The sequence below is a fragment of the Alosa pseudoharengus genome, unplaced genomic scaffold (genome assembly GCF_046254945.1).
Source record: "Alosa pseudoharengus isolate Yale_2024_CS ecotype anadromous, Long Island Sound unplaced genomic scaffold, YU_APseudo_1.1 YU_APseudo_1.1_scf_9, whole genome shotgun sequence".
NCBI classification, from domain to species: domain Eukaryota; kingdom Metazoa; phylum Chordata; class Actinopteri; order Clupeiformes; family Clupeidae; genus Alosa; species Alosa pseudoharengus.
The window spans coordinates 9,761,375-9,780,785 of record NW_027468881.1 but is presented as its reverse complement, the minus strand read 5'-3'; the positions used below and the strand labels follow the sequence as shown (position 1 = coordinate 9,780,785).

Sequence of the window (19,411 nt, the reverse complement as noted above, 5' to 3'; positions counted from 1 at the left end):
TTGACCTACTTCATGTGAACCTAAGCACTTCTATCAAAATAACAACCTTTCACTCTCTAAATTTATCTCTCAAGGAAGAGTGAGAGAGAGAGAGAGAGAGAGAGAGAGTTTTGGTTATTGACTAAACATTCAAAGTGTCTAACATTTAATCTGTTAAATTGGATTTGCTTCATGCAGGCTGATATTAATTCATATGTCTTGGAGGACTTTGGTCAACCTGACAAGCCCATAAGATTTCAGATGTGACCTATTCTACACTTGCAGCACACAGACTTTTTGATTTCCTTTGTCAGACAAACGCTGAGACACAACGTGTAGTGGAGAATTGGATACAAAGGGGCAGATATGACAGAGAGAGAGAGAGAGAGAGAGAGAGAGAGAGAGAGAGAGAGAGAAAGGAAAGGGAGAGAGACACATGGAGATAATAGAGAGCTACAGAGAGAGAAATAGAGAAAGAGTGGGGTGGGGATCAGTTTAGAGGTCATCAGCTGTTTCTCTGGCATGGTGGAGCTTACAACAGGGCCTCCAGTCTAGCAGCAGATGCTTAAAATACCAACATGTTTTTGCCAGTGTGGGACCCACGAGAAAGATAAACAACAAGAGGGTGGGGGCACACTTATACACCCCACCACACCCCCCATAACTGTTTCAACTGAAGTTCACAATAACAATGAGTGCAAAACGACAATGTTTGCCTTAAGACTGCATAATATATACTATAAACTCAGTGAAGTCTCTTACAAAACATAAAAATCTACCAGCTTTGTTAAAGCTATAGCTGTAGCCATGTAGCTGAAGCTACACAGAATCTAGCATGGAGGACAGATAACGATGAGGCCACTGAGAAGAAGCAAAAGCAAACTCACTGTTCTGCTCTCCTGGTAGTGTTATGTAATGCTCCTGGTCTTGACTTCTTTAGTAGGTACAGCCTTTTTGTCACATGGGACCGGCGAAGCAGAAGATCCCAGTGAAGAGAGAGAGAGAGAGGAAGAGGAGGGAGAGGAAGAGATGGTGGGGTGGGGGTGGTGGTGAGCTGGAGCAGTAAGAACCCACACAGATGGACTCCTCAGCCTGACTGGATCTTTATATCAACAGCTCTCCTTGCCTGTGCCCCACAGCAATGTGTGCTCCTAGGCCACGCGTGATTGGCTAAGGAGACGGTTCTGCCACCCCCCTTATAACCATACACAACAGCCCACCTTCTGCCCGCCTTCTTGACCTTTTTGGAGAAATCCATAAAGTCTGGTGGGGGGGACAGGGGGGTCGAGAGCAGAATGAAGCAACAGAAAGTAAGAGTTACCCCAACAACTGTAGATCTGACGACATCCCCATGCACCTTCACTTTTTCTATTGCATTAAGTCTAGCTAAACAGCACAAATATTTTTAGTGATTACCTTAGCACAGCTCTAGTGAAAAGCAAGTCTGGATGGCATATCTCCATATGCATTACTTGGCTTTATAGATGAGCTGTGTTCTTGCTCTGGATTATCCAAACTGATAGGACTGAAAGAATCATGTGGCTTCAACTCTAGTCTTTTTTTATGAGAGGGTGAAGATCATCCTGACACAGCAAGAAGCTATTATGCATCAGACTTTGAGCTGTGAATATTGAGTCCTTATGGATCTCCACCATTCTCTCTATCAATCCAAAACAATCTGAGTATTGAATACTAAATGGATCATAATCAATTAACCCACATGGATTGTGCCTGATGGACATATTGAAAGTATATAAATTAAGTAAGTAACGCTCATAATAAAGATTAATTTTTAGCACCACACAAAGTTGGCCTTCATCCACAATAAAAACCCAACTCTATCATTCAGTACTGACCTGAATCTGTCAAGTAACAATGATTTATTGATAATGATATGATAATTAGACCAAAGCCAGTGCAGATGGAAAAAGCCTAGACTCCAGCAGAGGAACCACAGCACCCCACCCTCAGTAGGAGGAGCAGCGAGCCTTGCTCAGCCCTCTTCGTCTCTCCCAGCTTCATTCCCAGAAGCAAGGAGAGGTTAGTCTGCACAAAGGTGAGCTGCACCCCAAGGCACAAAAGAAGAGAGGAAGAGAGACTGGAGACGGGGGAGTGGGGCTAAAAGGCTTCCCTGCGTGGTCTTCTCTCACACGCTGCTGTGCTATGTGCCTGAGGAGTGCCCTGTCTGGAGTTATGAGAAGTGCCTGAAAATTAGACCTGTGAAGCCATGGGGACATGTTTTATTTGAAACTAGAGGAGAGGTCATGAGGAAAGACAAAAGGGCCTTTTGTGTTGACTATGCCAACACAGTGAGGATGTGGGGGTGATTTACATCACTGCATGATTTACAGTAAAGACAGGCTGGCAAAGACAAGCTGGCTGCAAATAAACAAATGACATTTTCCGACAAAACTATGTGACCTACACTTGGAGGCCCAAGTGATGCAATGAAAGGTAATCAGCTTTACTTGGTGCTTGAGGGGTAAAGCTTGACTAGTACACAGGCTGGAGATCATTGTCTCGTGATGTCAATATTCTGGTGATGAGGAATTTCATAGGAGCATGCAACAGTTACAGGCCAGTGGGAGGAGGACCTAGAGCAGTGGTCTCAACCTTTTTTCAATGATGTACCCCTGAAATATTTTTTCAGCCAAGTACCCCCTAACCAGCGCACCAGAGTTCCGCTACTCTTCAACCACGACTCCATTGTTTGAGATTGACAGGGGATGGCGGGTGGCATGTGACAGGTTGGGTCGAACCATCCTGGTATGGGGGGTACTCTGGGTTTTTAGGATAATGATAATGATATTGAATAGCCTACTGAAATATAAAATTCATTTTATGAACTTATATTTTCCTGAAATATTTATTAAATAATTGTTTTTCAAGTATTTTTGCATGGATTCTACTTTTTAAATATATGTATATTTTAAAATCTCACGTACCCCCTAGAGTGCCTTCACGTTCCCCCAGGGGTACGCGTACCCCCATTTGAGAACCACTGACCTAGAGGATGACAGGCTGGGCTCTTAGATAAGAACAGACCAGTATTAGCTAACTCGCTATCTCATTACCCTCAGAGAGGTCTTCACTTGTGAGTGGACGTGAGCACACAGTAGGTGAAACGTGTTTGGGCCCATGCAATCAGATAAGCTTGTGTGTCATTTGACTGTAAAGGGTAAGGGTTAGAAGCTGGAGACCATTAAAGGCATCTTGTACCGAAAATATACATTTTGTTCAGGGCAAAACACTTCCACTACCAGTCAAGGAGGCTTTTTTGTTCTGGAATGGCATTGGCATTGATTACATGTCTGTCATCTGGTCTATAGACACTGACTGGATCTGCTCCCTGCTATCTTAATTCAATGATCAAGCTGTATATCCCCAACCACCCACTGCGGCCCTCTGATGAGTGTCTGTTGTGTCGACCAGCCATAAACGCCAGGTCAAATTCAAGACTCTTTTCCTGAGTGGTTCCTTGTTGGTGGAATGAGTTGCCCAGTGTGTTTATAGTTGCACCATGGAAACAATGGGTAAGTGGTGCCTGGCCCTTGGTGGTCAGAACTGGGGTTCCAACACAACTCAGTCACTACCAGTGTGATATGAGACCAGAGTTGCACAGACACTGGGTCAGTCCTGATGGCCGTCATACTGTAGTTACAGTATCTAGTTAGGTGTGTCTGCGGATAGTAACAGACCTCCATCACCAGCTGAATTGCTGAGTCAAGTGAACACCTAAGATGAGAGCAATATGATATGTGTGAACACCTTAAAGCACATTATGCGTCGGGCATAGTATGTCAGTGCAGGCTAATCTGACTCATACTTTCAGACAACCATGCTGTTCTCCAATGTGACCCTGTTATCAAACCACCAGAGGTGGTTTAGGCTAAATTGGCAACTCATCAATGGTATAAAGGTAGTCATCAGCTAGGTTTAGGGATTTGATGGGATGACGTTTAAGCTGATGAAGATTAACCAAGGAAAACAAATTCAACAATGAGGTTTTTGTCAGAGCATGCCAATGTTATGGTGCCAAAAGACTTGATAAAAAGGAGTACAATCAATGACCATTTTCAAAATGTATCAATCACTAAACCGTTTAGAATTATGTTGGGCCTATGTAGATATGTGTGTACAATCAATGACCATTTTCAAAATGTATCAATCACTAAACAGTTTAGAATTATGTTGGGCCTGTGTGTTGGCACATGCATCTAGTAACAATTATAGGTCATGGTCTAATGATGTCACGTGGTCAGGTTAATTTTCTATCACCACAGCTCAAGAGGTAAAGTAACCAGTTCAGGCTACAATTAGAAGCTATTATACCAGTCAGTTGAATGCTATTTCTATGGTCATGTTGCTAGAAAGCAACCAAATTACAGACTCAAGGAAGGACTTACCGCTCCGCAGGCGTTAAAAGGACAAAGTGAGATGGCAGCAGCCTGGAGCATCCAAAGTCGTCCAGGCCAGATCGGCTGGCTGGCTGTCTGCTGCTGACTCCTAGGCTCATAACTCAGGACACCTAAGACGGCCTCAGTCCCCTCGTCTGTGACCTTGATGAACGCACGCTGCACAAGCCAAAGGGATATGATCTGGTTTATGTAAGAACATCTGAGGGTATCTACCCCTCTTCTTATACTGCCCCCCTTTTCCTACATATACTGGATCATACAGCATGGAGGTGCAGGTGGCATGCATGAGGATACACAGGCTGAAACACATGTCACAGTCAGTCTCTCTTTATTTAAGAGCTAATGGACACATCATAGGGCAATAACATGCATCTATGCCAAATAAACAGCCTGCACTGTGTTCAGTTATGACCAATGCAATACAAACTCTCTCTCTCTTTCTTTCTCTCTCACACACACACACACACACACACACACACACACACACACACACATTACAGTAATTACCCATAAATACATACAGTAAGTGCCACACCCCTTGGAAAGCTAGGAGCTCTCCCCTGAATGCTAGTGATGGGCTGGTGTGTCTGGTGTGGCTCTGTGTCTGACCTCGAGGCTTGTCCTGCAGAATGTAAAAGTCCCACCATCTGTTGGTTCTACCTGTGCACTTAAAACAGGTGAATTCAGTAATTCACTGACCTACCTGGCTAAAGATTTTAGCTTAGACTCAGCTGGTTTAGTGAATGGATGGAAGATAATGATAGGACTTTTACTTTGTGAAGTCACGTTTGTAAGCAGCGCCCCTGCTCTTCCAGGCCCAGTGTGTCCCACAGCAGGGAGTGCCACACAAAGCTCCCCCTGTGCACCTCTCTCTTTCTGAGGTGGGTGCCAAACTCACTGACCCTGGATCTGGCTCTCCTCAGGCTGGCTGGTAAAGTGAAAGAACTGGCTGAGCGCCCTGTATAGGACACACACACACACACACAAACACACACACACACTCCTTTTGTCTCTCTTTCTTGCTCACACCTAGTTTGGGAATACCCATACGAACCTTTGGCAAATTTGGGTTTTGATGATCCATCTGGCCAAGAGGCCATGAAGCCTATTTCCAATGTCCCTAAAACATGGGAACGCCATATAATTGCTAATTCAGCATGGATGAGTATTTTTTTTGAATTGAGTAAACAACTGCATTTAAAACCATTTGGTAAGAGTTTAATGCACCCATTTAAGTTTATTTTCACTGCTATTTATGCCCCTGCTGTAAGTCATATGTCATTGAACCTTTTCCAGACCCACTCTCAATTATAATTGAGAAGGTCTGTGTGCTAACCAGGCTAGCTCACACCACGTCTCATCACCCATCTCTTTCCCTTTCTTTCTTTCTCTCTCTCTCTCTCTCTCACACACACACACACACACACACACAGACAACATGGAGGAGTATGGCAGTGGCACCAGTGACTTAGGGATCCCATTCTGGGCAGCCCCAGAGCAACTGACCCATTTTCTATAAGTGGAGCTGTGGGATTAAATGCGGCCAATGACACATCTTTTTGTCATAAACTATAATAAGCTATTATAATGAAACATACACAGATTAACACACCATAACAGACTGCAAAAACACAACTGAGCATGTAGTGAGTTTCGCATCATCAAATGTGTTATGAGAGCTTTTTATGTTAAAAAGTTAAAAATATCAATCGAATAAATACGCCCGTTATCATCTTTCCTTCCAACTGGCTCTTAGCCAAGGTCACACATCCAAACCACCTTTAGCCCATGCAGGGTCGATAGCTTACCGTTTCTGCACCCATGCACATACGGCATGGTAGCTCTGGGAAATGTGCCAGAGGTGAAATCCTTAAAATATCTCACTTCCCAAATGTGGCCCCCATGTTTGCTGTTATGGCATGTGACCAAAGCTCAAAGGGCCTTAGTGGCAAAGCCAAGTAGCTTAGCATACAAGTAAGACTCATGTGTTGAAGGTTTAAGTGGAACTAAGGAGTTTTGAGTCTATTGAGTCTAGAAACTAAAGAGGTAAATGTATAATGAATACAAAAACAGAGCAAAAAAACAACAAAGCAAAACAAAAAACACCCGCAGTAAAAAAAAAAAACAGCACCGTTTTTAGCCTACAGATAATGATTCTAGCATAACTGCTATCTTTCAGCAAAATAGTTTGCAGTGTTTTCTGTAAAATCTACCTTTATTTTTAACAGGACTGTCCATTCTAGACCATATGTATAACCTACAACAAGTGTTTTTATGTGTCACATTACCAAGGTTGCATGGCCATATACCAGTACAAGTGGTAAAATCATGCATAATTCTGCTTTGTGTTGAGTACTGAACTGATGGGACAATTCATATATTTGATTAAAGGGTCCAAACATTTAGGTATACATTTAGATTCTCAACAAAGTAGGTCAAGGAAAATAGGCTGATACAAAACATTTTTAATTTAAATTATTTACATAACCTGAGTATGTGGATTATTTTGATGAAAAGTCAAACATACAGTATTACAGTTTTTCTCAGTTGCTTTGGCACATTTCTCAGATTTCTCAGAATTAAAGTTCTCAAAACTGTTTGTTCAAACTCCATATTATCCTATCACTTATCACCTGCACATCATTAAAGCAGTTTCTCCCTATCTTTAGTGCATCCATGCAACTGATTTTGTACAAATGTCTGCTGTTTTTTTCATTTTCAATAGCTAATGTCATGTTGGTCAAAATGCACTGGTTCCCTGCAGAATAGTTCTACCCCATAAAACAAATGGGCCTTATTTCATCGCTTGTGTTATTACATGCAAATGTGTTGAACTAGCTGTAATAACTTGTCATATTCATAATGTGTAACTTTGTAGTTTTGAAATATGCCACATACAAAATAGTGCTGCCTTGTGCATTGTTCATTATTAAATACTTACAGAGTAAACTGTCAAATTGACAACAAGACAAAACAGTTTGACTATCTTGACATAAGCAATGGCGTCAGGACTTGATTTTAATTGCACTGACCGTTTTATTTGTATAAATATTTGCTTTTGAGACATAAACAAAGCATTTTGAGCAAGATACGCGCTTTAGCAGGTAATCCTTAATGCAGTGCAGTTTGCACTAATTGTTTTGAGCAATGCACTGCTCAAAACAGATGCAACTGTTGTGCAAATGTTAATGATGATTTGAGAAATGCACCAAAGCAACTGAGAAAAACTGTACAAGAATCAGGATGTGTTTACTGTTCTCCATGTGCCCCCCAGTGGCAATAACTAGCACTGTCAGACTGTCTCAAGACTGTCAGACTGTCTCAAGACCTGGATTATGTCAAATGTACCATAGACAAGGACAATTAACTTCATGGCATTGTAAAAGTTGTTGAACCAAATACTGCATATTAGTTAAACCCAAACAGTGGTCTTGATTATGGAAAACAAACTCAGATAGGCTCAGATATTATTCAGACATGTGTAGGAGATTTACCTCTGAGGCATTTCACTGCCCATAAGGCATCTGAAACAGTTTGAGAAGGTAAATACTGGAACACTGGAACACTTTCACACAGCATTAGCCCTTCAAAACTTCCTCAATATAATGGAGCACATCTCTTTGTTTTCCTTTGTACATCAGGAAGGAGAAACTTCTCAAACCCACGTAACTACAACATGAAATACAGATGCATGCTATGGTATCACATCAGCTAGAGTGGAACTCTGTTTCAAACTAAGAGGGGTAGCTGAAGCTTTTCCTTCACAGTAGATTATGAACTTCCCTATTCCAGTGTGTTCCTTTGTTGCCCCCTTGTGGTGTTAAGTTGACATAGCATCTCAATTCTTTTTTAGTGCGCTCATGCCAGTTCGTAGCGGTTGACGTTCTCAAGGTCAGGCTTCAGGTCTTTAAAACTTGGTCGATCATCTGGGTTGGCACTCCAGCAGGAAAGCATGATGTCATAGATGTACTTGGGGCATTTCACAGGCTGAGGCATCCGATAACCTTTCATGACGTGATCATAAACTTCATTGGTTTGATATCCTGTTTTGAAAAAATAAATATATCAGGATCACATTTCAGTAATTTATATTAAAAACAGATTCATGTATGATCACTTAGTCTTACATACTGAATATACATACTAGCTATTTGCCATGTGTATGCCCTAGATTTTGTAGCCCTACATCTATATCAACACAGAAGGCAAGGTCTGCTCTGGCACCCAGTTTCCAAAGCCTTAATATCATGTGAGGGCATACCTGGATAAGGCACTCCACCATAGGACATAATCTCATGAAGGAGGATACCAAAAGACCAGATGTCAGATTTGCTGGAAAAACGTCCGTGGCTGATAGCCTCTGGGGCACACCACTTATAGGGGATCTTCTTGTTTTCTGACACGTAGAATGGTTCCTGCAGTTGGAACGTGACAAATTGATAGTTTAAGATTAAGAGCAAAATACAAGAAAGGACAATTTGCTGAAATGAAACAATGAAAACACAGATACAGTATTTTAGATATTTACAGTTTTTCTCAGTAACTTTGGTCCATTTCACAAATCATAATGGTCATTTGCACAACGGTTAACACATTTCTCAAAACAATTAGTGCAAACGGCACTGATAACCTGCAAAATCGTGTATATTGCTCAAAATGCTTAGTTTATGCCTCAAAAGCAAATATTTATGCCAATAAAACACATATATTTATATATGCTAGACCGCCTATGGCAACTAGTTATGACAACTAGTTCAATACATTTGCATGTAATGACTCAAGCGATGAAATAAGACCAATTTGTTTTATGGGGTAGGCCTATTACAGTTTTTCTCGATTGCTTTGACCCTTTTAAGGAAACTGGGATCCACTTGGTCTTCATGAACACTTTCAAAGTCATCTCTTGCAAATGTGTTCGCACATTTTTCACACCCTTTTGCAGGGTTACTGTAACACAGATGTCATTAAAAAAAAAACCAAATCAATTAAAATCAATCAAAACAACAAAGGAACAAAAGGAAAACATATGTTCACAGGTGGTAGAGATTCCTTGCATAAGTCTGAATCTCTGATATACCTGTGTGAAACTCCTTTGCACAATTCTTAAATCAGCAATCATTCATTATCCATAAGAGATGCCATGTCTATTCTGTGTTGCTACTTGCAAATGGTATGGATCTAAGGCACGTTTAGATAAATTATTATATAGCCTATTTGGTGAAGAAAACAGTACAAAAAGTGTTTACTGTAGGTCTATTTTGATGAAAAATGGTTAAATGAAATTTGTCTTGTCTAGGTGCTTACTGTAAGTCTTACATGTCAATGACAGTTACATCTTGGGACGAATACAATTATTTTTTATTCAGTACATTTAGTCTTCAGTTTTTTTCTGATACCAGAAAAATTAGAAAGAAATGGAACAGACATAGCAAAAATGCTAATTTTGAGAACTATATTTTGCATTTTTTTGTCCAGTGTGTAATGATTGATTGAAATCACACAGTGATTTGATGACAGGATGTGTTGTTTGAAGGCAAAATTTGCTTTTGCTGCATGTTTTAAGTGTTTTGAGAGAGTAACAGCCTTTCGCAAGCAAAATGTGTCATTTCGGCCAGAGTGGTTTTGTTCAGACACGGATGTTATCTGTTTTGAGAACGTGATGTCAGAGTTGACACAAGCATCAAAACGATCAAGTCAAAACTGTAAGCAGGGAACCAGTATAGTGCAAAACAGCAGACATTTGTGCATGGATGTACGAAAGCATTATTTGTTCAAAACGGGGAGAAACTGCTTCAATGATGTGCAAGTGATAAGATGATATTGAACAAACACTTTTGAGAATTACCATTCTGATCAGAGAAATGTGCTTTAACTAGTAATAAATCTATACACAAGACCAGCTACTGCCTGAAATGTGTGGCAGACATTAGCAGCAATGGGCGAGTGAGTGACCTTGATGATCCGAGCCAGGCCAAAGTCGGCCACTTTGCAGATGTAGTTCTCTCCCACCAGGACGTTGCGTGCCGCTAAGTCCCTGTGGATACTCTTCTGCGATTCCAGGTAGCACATCCCGTCAGCCACCTGAGCGGCCATGTCGACCAGACACACCTGGTCAAGCGCCCTCCCCTCTGGACCTGTAAGGATGTAAAAGAGAAGAGAGGAAAGGCAAGAGGAGACTTAGTTCCACACACTGCATACGTGTACTTCTTGAAACAAGTAAATAACGTTGTTATCTGGCTTTATTTTTACCACACCACTGATAAAGGGTCAATATACAAACCCAGATCAGATTGGGCTACAAATATGAAAGTGTTAGGTAAAAATATAGGATGTTTTCACAACAACATCATAAATGCTACAGATTATTCCATTATCATCAAACAGATAGACAACAAATGCATATCTTGCTGCTCCTAAAAACAACAGGTTTGTTAAAATAGTACTTCAGTTATTTTTAAAGATCAGCTGTTTTTTTGTAACTTACACAATTACGCTCGCTGGCCAACCATATATTGTAAAAGTAGCAATTAAAATGTAGTTGTGCAATATGTATGTTCGGTAAACCTCCGTGTTAAGAAACATGCTAGTAAGACATGGGTTTCAGCTCCCTTGCTGTCACACTCGCCTCCCAATCCAAAGGTGCTGCGAGTTGCATGTTCGAATCCATAACAACACAGGTTACACCAGGCCCATCCTTATAATGCATCAATATCACGATTTGTCCTACAGAGGGCAACAAAGCTGCTGGGTAAGAGTGGACACTGTTTTTACCTCTGAGGAAGTCCAGCAGGTTGCCCTTCTCCATGAACTCAGTGATGATGTAGAAGGGCTCTGAGGAGGTGCAGATGGCGAAGAGGGAGATGAGGTGCCTGTGCCTGAGCTTCTTCAAAATCTGCACCTCCTGATGGAACTCCTGCTGGTTCAAATACTCTGAGAGATGGAGAGCAAGAGGGAAAGGGACAGAGATGGAGAGAGAGGGGAGGGGAATGGTAAGAGCGTGAGAGACAGAAAGTGGAAGCAAAAACATAGAGGGGGGGAGAAGGAAGAAACACAAAAAGTGATTACATTAATAGATTGTTTAGTTTAGATACATTTAAAGTTGTCTGGTATTACAGTTTTTGCACATTGCTTGAACACTTTTTGCAAAACTTTGTGTCAAAACTTTACACACAAGCACACAAGACACAACACTGGGAAATAAAGCATTCACATCTATGTCAAATTGAAACTCTGCTATCAAAACCAATCCTTTGTCAAAATGTCACTCTGATGACAAAATGATACACACTTGCATCATATGAATACAATTTCAGATTGGCAGCAACACACTAGTGTACTTTATATAAAACACTGCAGTCTTTAATTTCCACTGCTTTTATTCAGTTCATTAGTTAGCATTCTGTGATTTTTGTTTTGTTTTATATTAAGTTTTTCACAACAACCAAAAATGAAAGTACTGAAAGTTTACAAATGACCTCAACTCAATACTGTACATCGCAGTACTATACTTTACAGTACAGTACAGTAAATGCAGTAACGAAAAAATAAAACAAAAATCCACTTCTGTAAATACAGAAAAACAGGCTTAGATGTGGTGGACTTTGCTCAACGTCCCTCATTGTCAGGCCATGATTTATCACATGATCCACCAAAGTTTCTCTAATATCATCTGAAATATTGTTCTATGCATAGCCTCTTCGACCACCTCCTACTTCTCTCTCTCTTTGTTTTCCTCTACCTCTTGCTCTCCCTGCCTCCATGCTTGCAAAGTTCTCAAAATGGCTCAACTGAGGCCTTGTGGCTGGCTGATTGATGTTCAGCTTTGTAAGTAAGTATTTTCAAGTGTGTGTCTAAGTGTTTTCAATCACCCAATGTGTTTTGTATTTTGAATAGAGGTGTTGTCCCAATGGTACCCATGAGATTTTATTTATTAACAAAGTGTCTTATGTATGAAATTGTGTGCAGGAGCAAGTGTGTTGTGGAAAGGAGCAAGTGTGTTACAGAATTGCAACTAAAGTGCAAAGCAGCACTTTTGTTTAAGGTATGGTTACACTGTGTTTAAGGTACTGTAATAAAAGCTTCAAGTTTTGTTACTTTGGTCTAAGCATGTGTCTGTAGTGTTTAAGCAATGGGCAAAAACTGTATTATGCTTTCATCCAAAGTGACCAGATTGGATAGCAAAGATAAGGTATGCATCTTGTTTCTATGAATCTACATGTTAATGGTGTCAGTTTCCATCTGTGTGTGTGTGTGTGTGTGTGTTTGTGTGTGTGTGTGTGTGTGTGTGTGTGTGTGTGTGTGTGTGTGTGTGTGTGTGTGTGTGTGTGTGTGTTCCATCCCCTGTTAATCTCCTCTCCCAAATCCCTGCAGATTAGGTTCCATTTAAGGATGCAAATACAGGTCTATTCATTGCTACAATCACCTGACCAATTAGGGGATTGATTGATCTCAGATAGCTGTACATTTCTTGCTCAGATTTTACTTTAAGTTCAAATGCAGTGTTTTTCCAGAGCACACTGTTGAGAAAATAACTTATTCTCTCTCATGTTCAGCATGACCATTAGTTTGGGTTGGTGGCTGTTTGTCAATTATTTATTGACTTGCATATATAGATTGGATAAAGGTATGTTAAACACATTGCGAGCATTAGATCCTAGGCTGCTGAATAATAATAAGGTTAACCTGAACACAGCTGGATGTAATAGATTATGATGCTGCTCTAGGTAATTCTGCACTAAATGGGTTTCATTCACTCTTTCATCTTCCACGTTTAAAAAGAACATGATTGATTTAAATGAATACACCTGATTGAGATAATTAAAGTTATCATAATCATAATCATAATCAGACTGCCTCCGGACTCACAATGATCACATACCCCTGAGGGCATGATATTTCCTTATCAGTAGCATCTTCATTTTCCTATTATTATGCTCTTCACATGTTATATTTTCAGTTTAAACACTTCCGATGGATTTGCTTACACAACCCCATAAGTTATAGACAATGGTTAACATGATTGATCTAAATACAGAGAAGGCACAAGAGCAACAGTTCAATATTACCCCTCATCCCTTCATTCTAGAAGCATGTTGTTTTTTCTGGAAAAAAAGCCACTCACTTACCCCTTAATCAGGGCTGCAGCAGTAGAGAGAACATACAGTACAGTACAGGCCTCCCTTAGAAAAAGGATCGTAAGACACAGACAGGCACTCTCTGGAACACACCACTCACCATTGTTCTTGAGGATCTTGATGGCGACACTGATGCGGTTCTTCCACTTGCCCCGGTAGACCTCGGCAAAGAAGCCCACACCCAGTCGGTGCTCCAAGGTGAACTCCTCCTTTGGCAGCTCCCACTCGTCCACAGTGGAGTGGGACAGGTCCTGAGGCGTGGGCTCTTTCTGAAAAGCCATGGAGAGCCATGAATTTTACATTCATACGTCACTCATACACACAGACATGCTGGTGGTATGAAAAACAGACAGGAAAGTAGGGTGTATGTTTCACAATTGGTGGTAAATTAAATCAATGAAGCAAAACATTCACTGAGTAAAATAATTAGTAAGCTCAAACTATACATATACCGGTATGCACAAACTGATATACACAGACAGCATAATAGGGTGTTGAGAATCGGTAGACAGAGCCTTTTTATTAGTGAGGGATAGTGCTTTCTTTCTCTGTTCCAGTTCCCCATCTATGGTGTATGAACCAATATTTCCCGTGCAGAAAATGAAACAGTCACCATGGCGCTATGGTAGCCACAAAGCAGAACCACATCCTGTTTGAATTTCTCCTTTTAAAAATGGATTGAGAGAGAAATTCTACTAAGAAATGCATTTATTTCACATTTACAGCGAGGGAAATAAGTATTGAATGTGTCAAAAACATTTTCAGTAAGTATATTTCCAATGAGGCTATACATATGAAATGTTCACTAGACATTAGTATGAACTCAGGAAATCCACACATATAAATAACTCTAAACATTAATGTCCATAAGTAAAGTTATGTGTAATAAAGTGAAATGAGGCAGGAAAAAAGTATTGAACACGCTAAGAAAAAGCAGTACACCAAGGCAAGGAAATGCAAGGAACCAGCTGAAATCTGTAAGTAGTTGGAAAGTGATTATACCTCCTATCTCTGCAAATTAAAGTCAGATGTGTTAGTACATATTGATGTTATAAGAAAAGGTTTTTCTTTAAAGCAACACTAAAGAGTTTTTTGTACCTTAAAATAATGTTTCCAAAATCATTTCAGTGGTTCATCAACTCGTAACAGGGTGAACGGCACTTCTGCATTCGCTTCGCGGCCCTCTATCGGCTATAAACGCACTATGTAAGTTTGCCAGATTGGGTAGCGGATCTGTAGTTCGATGGAATGAGACATAAGAAACTACAAATTTGACTTGCATCTGATGTCGCAATACATCGTACTTTCATAAAATCATACCATATTCTACCTTGTCTGTGGACATCGTTATTTGCAAACCTGGTGCTGGATAAAAAAATAGCGTGCGTGCGACAGAGGAAAGTTCTTTGGTGTTGCTTTAATACCAAGGTGTCACACAAGAAACATCTCATGATGGGTAAAAGCAAAGAGCTCTCCCAAGACCTTTGCAACCTTATTGTTGCAAAACATATCAATGGGACTGGTTACAGGTGTATTTCAAAACTTCAGATTCTTCCAGTAAGCACCATTGGGGCCATTATCTGCAAGTGGAAGGAACATCACTCCATCATCTATACACACTCACCCCGCAAGACTCCATTACTAAAGAAAAACATGTCGAAACTTGTTTAAAGTTTAAACAACATTTGGACAAGACTATGAAATATTGAGAGAATGTATTCAGGTCAGACAAGAGCACAATTTAACTTTTTAACTTGACCAACAGTGAAGTTTGGATCATGGTGTGGGGCTGTTTTTCATCTCAGACTTCATACAGTTAAAGGAACGATGAATGGAGCCATTTTTATTCTGGGAGAATCTTGCCATCCACCCGGATGATGAGGATGAGACATGGGTGGACCTGCCAGCAGGACAACGATCCAAAGCATACAGCAACGGAAACTCTCAATTAGTGTCAGAGAAAGACAGTCAAGGCCCTGACTTAAATCCAATTGAAGATTTGTGGAAGGAACTAAAGACCAGGACCCACAAGAAGGCCCACGGGAATCTTCTCTTTAGAAGAATGGGCCAAAATCACATTTGAATACTGTGACTGATTAGCTTCTTCATACAGGAAAATGTCTAGTAGCTGTCATTATCAAAAAAAGGCTTTTCCAGAAAGTATTTAAGAAAAATTCAGTTGGTGCGTTCAATACCTTTTCCCTGTGTCACTCCACTTTATTACACATAACTTTATTTATGAACTTTAATATTTGGATTTCTTTATATGTGGGGATTTTCTGAGTTAATACTTATGTCTGGTGAAAATGTAATTTGAATAGCCTCATTGGAAATATACTTACTAAAATAAAATGTTGACACGTTCAATACTTATTTACCCCACTGTATATAGTGTTTTTTTAAGGCATACAAAGCGGGACAGCAGGGAACCCCCTACTCTTAGCGATAAGTGCCATGGGATCTTTAATGACCACAGCGAGTCAGGACCTCATTTCAATGTCTCATCCAAAGGACGGCCTCTTCTACAGCACAATGTCCCCGACCCGTCACTGGGGCATTTGGATCGATTTTTGGTCAGAGGGAAGAGTGCCACCTCTAGCCACACTACAACACCAACAACATGCAGCAACACATAAAAGGGACAGCCGTGGCCTACTGGTTAGCACTCTGGACTTGTAACCGGACGACAAGACAACATTACAACTCTGGACTTGTAACCGTACGACAAGACAACATTACGGAAAGCTAACTGCATTTTAGAAGACTTCCCACGTCCTACACACAGCATTTGAATGGCTGCCTTCTGGCAGACGTCTGCGTTGTCCTATGGCTACTAGGACTAATCGGAGGAAGGCTATCTATACTTTTGAGGTTATTTGCCTTCTGAACTTGAATATGCTCCCAGCCCTCTCCTCCTCCCTCTCCTGGGACTAATCCCCCACACTTACTTACACCCCTGGCTGTCCTGTCCTTTTTTTTTGTCCGGTCTTATATTTTGTGTTATGTCATATCTCTATGACTGCATGATGAAATTGCCCCTCTGGGATAAATAAAGTGTTTTACTGGTAATTGAATTTTAAGCAATGCAAATATATTTATCTAACTGCACCAGACTCGAGATACTCAGACGTCTGTCTCGGCCGGAGATATTCAGATGTCTGTCAAACTCTTGTAATGAGAACTATGAGAGTTTAACATCAACTTGCTCGTATTACAAAACACATTATTTCCTGCAACTTCATTAACACATAGATGAAAGCTGCAGCATCACAACTCCTACCCACCCTAATGCAGGCCTGGCCCAGACAGTCCACTGCAGCCAGGCGGTGGGTCTTGTAATGCTCTACTAGGTCCTGCAGAGTGGAGAAGCTTCTAGAAGGGTCCAAATGGAACTTCCCGTTTGTTTGGTAGATCTTGAAGTGCTTTGCACGGTTGTCTACCTTGACTGTGGATTTTGGTGGAGAATAAAATAACATAAATGAAGGGTGAGATAGGGGTCTAGCAAATGTAAGCCACCACAAAACAGCTCTGGTCATAAAATCTTTCAAAAGTGGAAGTGACAAGCTGATGAGGACCTCTATACTATTCAGTGTTTGAGAAATAGAGATGGCAACCGTCAGTTGGCGCACATTTCCTTCTCTCTTGTTACATCAACAAAGGGCTCACAAACACTGACACAGAGGCAGACAGACAGACAGACACACACACACTCCAGTAATCCCTCACCTGAAAGTACGTGGCCTCCATTGCAAGCCTCACTGAGCCGAATGAGGAAAGTGCCCTCACTGTTGTTGGGTGACATGAGATGACTGAGGGCATCAACGCGGCTCATCTTCCCGTAAAACCACCTTAGAAACACACAAGACATAGGTCATATTGTACCAATAACTTTGAGAAGAGAATGTGAAAAGAATTAGAGGTGTGGTCAAAGAGTATAGAAGTAGCCTAACTTCTATACTCGTTGGTGTGGTGACTAGGAAGCAGTAATAGGATTCTTTACGGAATGCAATAATATGAATTACAGTAAGGCTAATTATTAAACACACGCAGATGTTGTTTGCTTTGGAACAATTCAATGGTGATGACACTTCAAAAGGTCAAAAACAAACATGTAAATAACAAACAAGTAAATAATTTGTCTTGAAATGAGAGTTTTCACCTGTCCTTTAGGCTTGTATCCTACCAAACTATATCATGATGTCCTATCACACCAAAACTAGCTGGTCAGCATTGAATGTTACTGACATGGAGATAAAGACAAAGATAGAGATAGAGATAAAGAGTTTCTACAGGAACACACAAACCGAAAAAAAAACATCCACAAACTATGAAAAAATCAAGAATTTGAGATACTTAGTCAAAACGTACTACAATTCTGAAAAAGTCAAGAATTTGAAATAAGTCAAAACTTTGAAATACAAGTCTGAAAGTCCAAATTTTGACATTTGGAAACTACATTTCATAAGAGTACTATATCTCAAAGTGAAAATTTGACTTAGTATCTCATAATTATGACGTGGTATTTTACAATTTCAACTTATTATATCAGAATTTTGGTTTTCTTTCCCCAAGTGGCCGAAATGGGCTTCCATACAGTGTCATTATCATGTACACAGAGTGAGTTGTTTTCATCACATAATGAAGAACACAAAGACCATTACAGTGTTTCCCACAGAATTGAATTCTATTTGTGGTGGTAGGTTTGCAGAATTAACATGAATACAACAGTTTTTAACAAATTAGCGCAGCGTGGTTATGATGCTAACCAGATTTAAGCACAATTTAGTACAACCAGGAAAATCATTGTGTGGTGGTCAGTGTTGATATTGTGGTGGGCCGCCACAAATAAGTCAATGTATGGGAAACACTGCATTATGCTAAAAGACCAAACTCCAGCAGTAGCCTAATCAGTAACCACGAATTTGCGTAACAAAGGACTGTCATCTGTTATGTTAGGCACTTTATGAGCCTGACAGACCCTTCCATTGAAACTGCAATAGGGCTCATAACTTTTTACACTATTTGGAATATCCTGAAACTCCTGAATATCCTGGAAAATCCTGAAATACAGTTTTGCTTTGCAAATATTTAAACATAGTCCTACTGTATTTTATGTGTGATCTGACAAAGCTGAACTGTTGACTATTTGAAAAAACGTTGTTAGAATCTATTAAAAGACAAGAAAAGAAAAAAAGAAGAGTTGGTTGCGTTTGGATGTAGCAGGTACTCACGGCTGAGCGTCATCGGTCTCTCCACTGGCTAGGTAGTTATGTGGCACAATGCCCGTTGCCAGTGTGCGTCCATTCCTGTCAATTTTTTGGGCAGTCCACCACTCGCCTTTGCGATTAATTACTTTGAATAGATCACCCCCATTGAAAGACAGCTCATCTTCTGCCCGCGCTTCAAAAGACCAAAGAGCCCGGTAAATGCCGCTTTCTGGACCATGGCTTGGTTGAGAGACTCCATTGAAAGAGTGCGACGTGTAACGCGAGGTGCTTGTCATCGGGTTATCAATAGTTCTGGCATCTAATCCGTCTTCCTCCTTACTGGAACTGTCTCCACTGTCAGCTGATTTCCTAAACATTCGTGTCCATAATACCTCAAGACATGGGCATACTTTTCTTGCCGTTTCACCCATGTGATAAGCCAGTCAGTCAGAGGGCGTAGTGCACCGAGAGAAAAAAACTGGGCTTTATGAAAACACCTGTTCTTCGGGTTTAGCCTTCGAGAGGCATTTATGGAATGCATATAGTTGCGTTCAGAGAGAAAAAAGAAAAACTTCCTCCTGTCCACCACGCCTACATGGACGTCTGAGTAAGATGGCTAACTTCTGTAATTTTAGTAGGCCTATCAGGCGTGGTTTCGGAGTGAAACCCCACT

The 19,411-nt window shown here is 40.6% G+C and overlaps 1 protein-coding gene across 1 annotated transcript; it reads right to left on the bottom strand.

The window, feature by feature from the left end:
* Window positions 1-6,847: 6,847 nt before the first annotated feature.
* On the bottom strand, window positions 6,848-19,298 carry ptk6b (PTK6 protein tyrosine kinase 6b). Its single transcript, XM_076275794.1, has 8 exons — window positions 18,763-19,298; window positions 17,258-17,379; window positions 16,816-16,976; window positions 13,632-13,800; window positions 11,169-11,327; window positions 10,350-10,531; window positions 8,659-8,812; window positions 6,848-8,440 (listed from the first exon to the last, which is right to left on the bottom strand). Exons 1-8 carry the CDS (start codon window positions 19,167-19,169, stop codon window positions 8,256-8,258), a joined length of 1,539 nt encoding a protein of 512 aa, XP_076131909.1. The 5' UTR covers window positions 19,170-19,298; the 3' UTR covers window positions 6,848-8,255.
* Window positions 19,299-19,411: the final 113 nt, after the last annotated feature.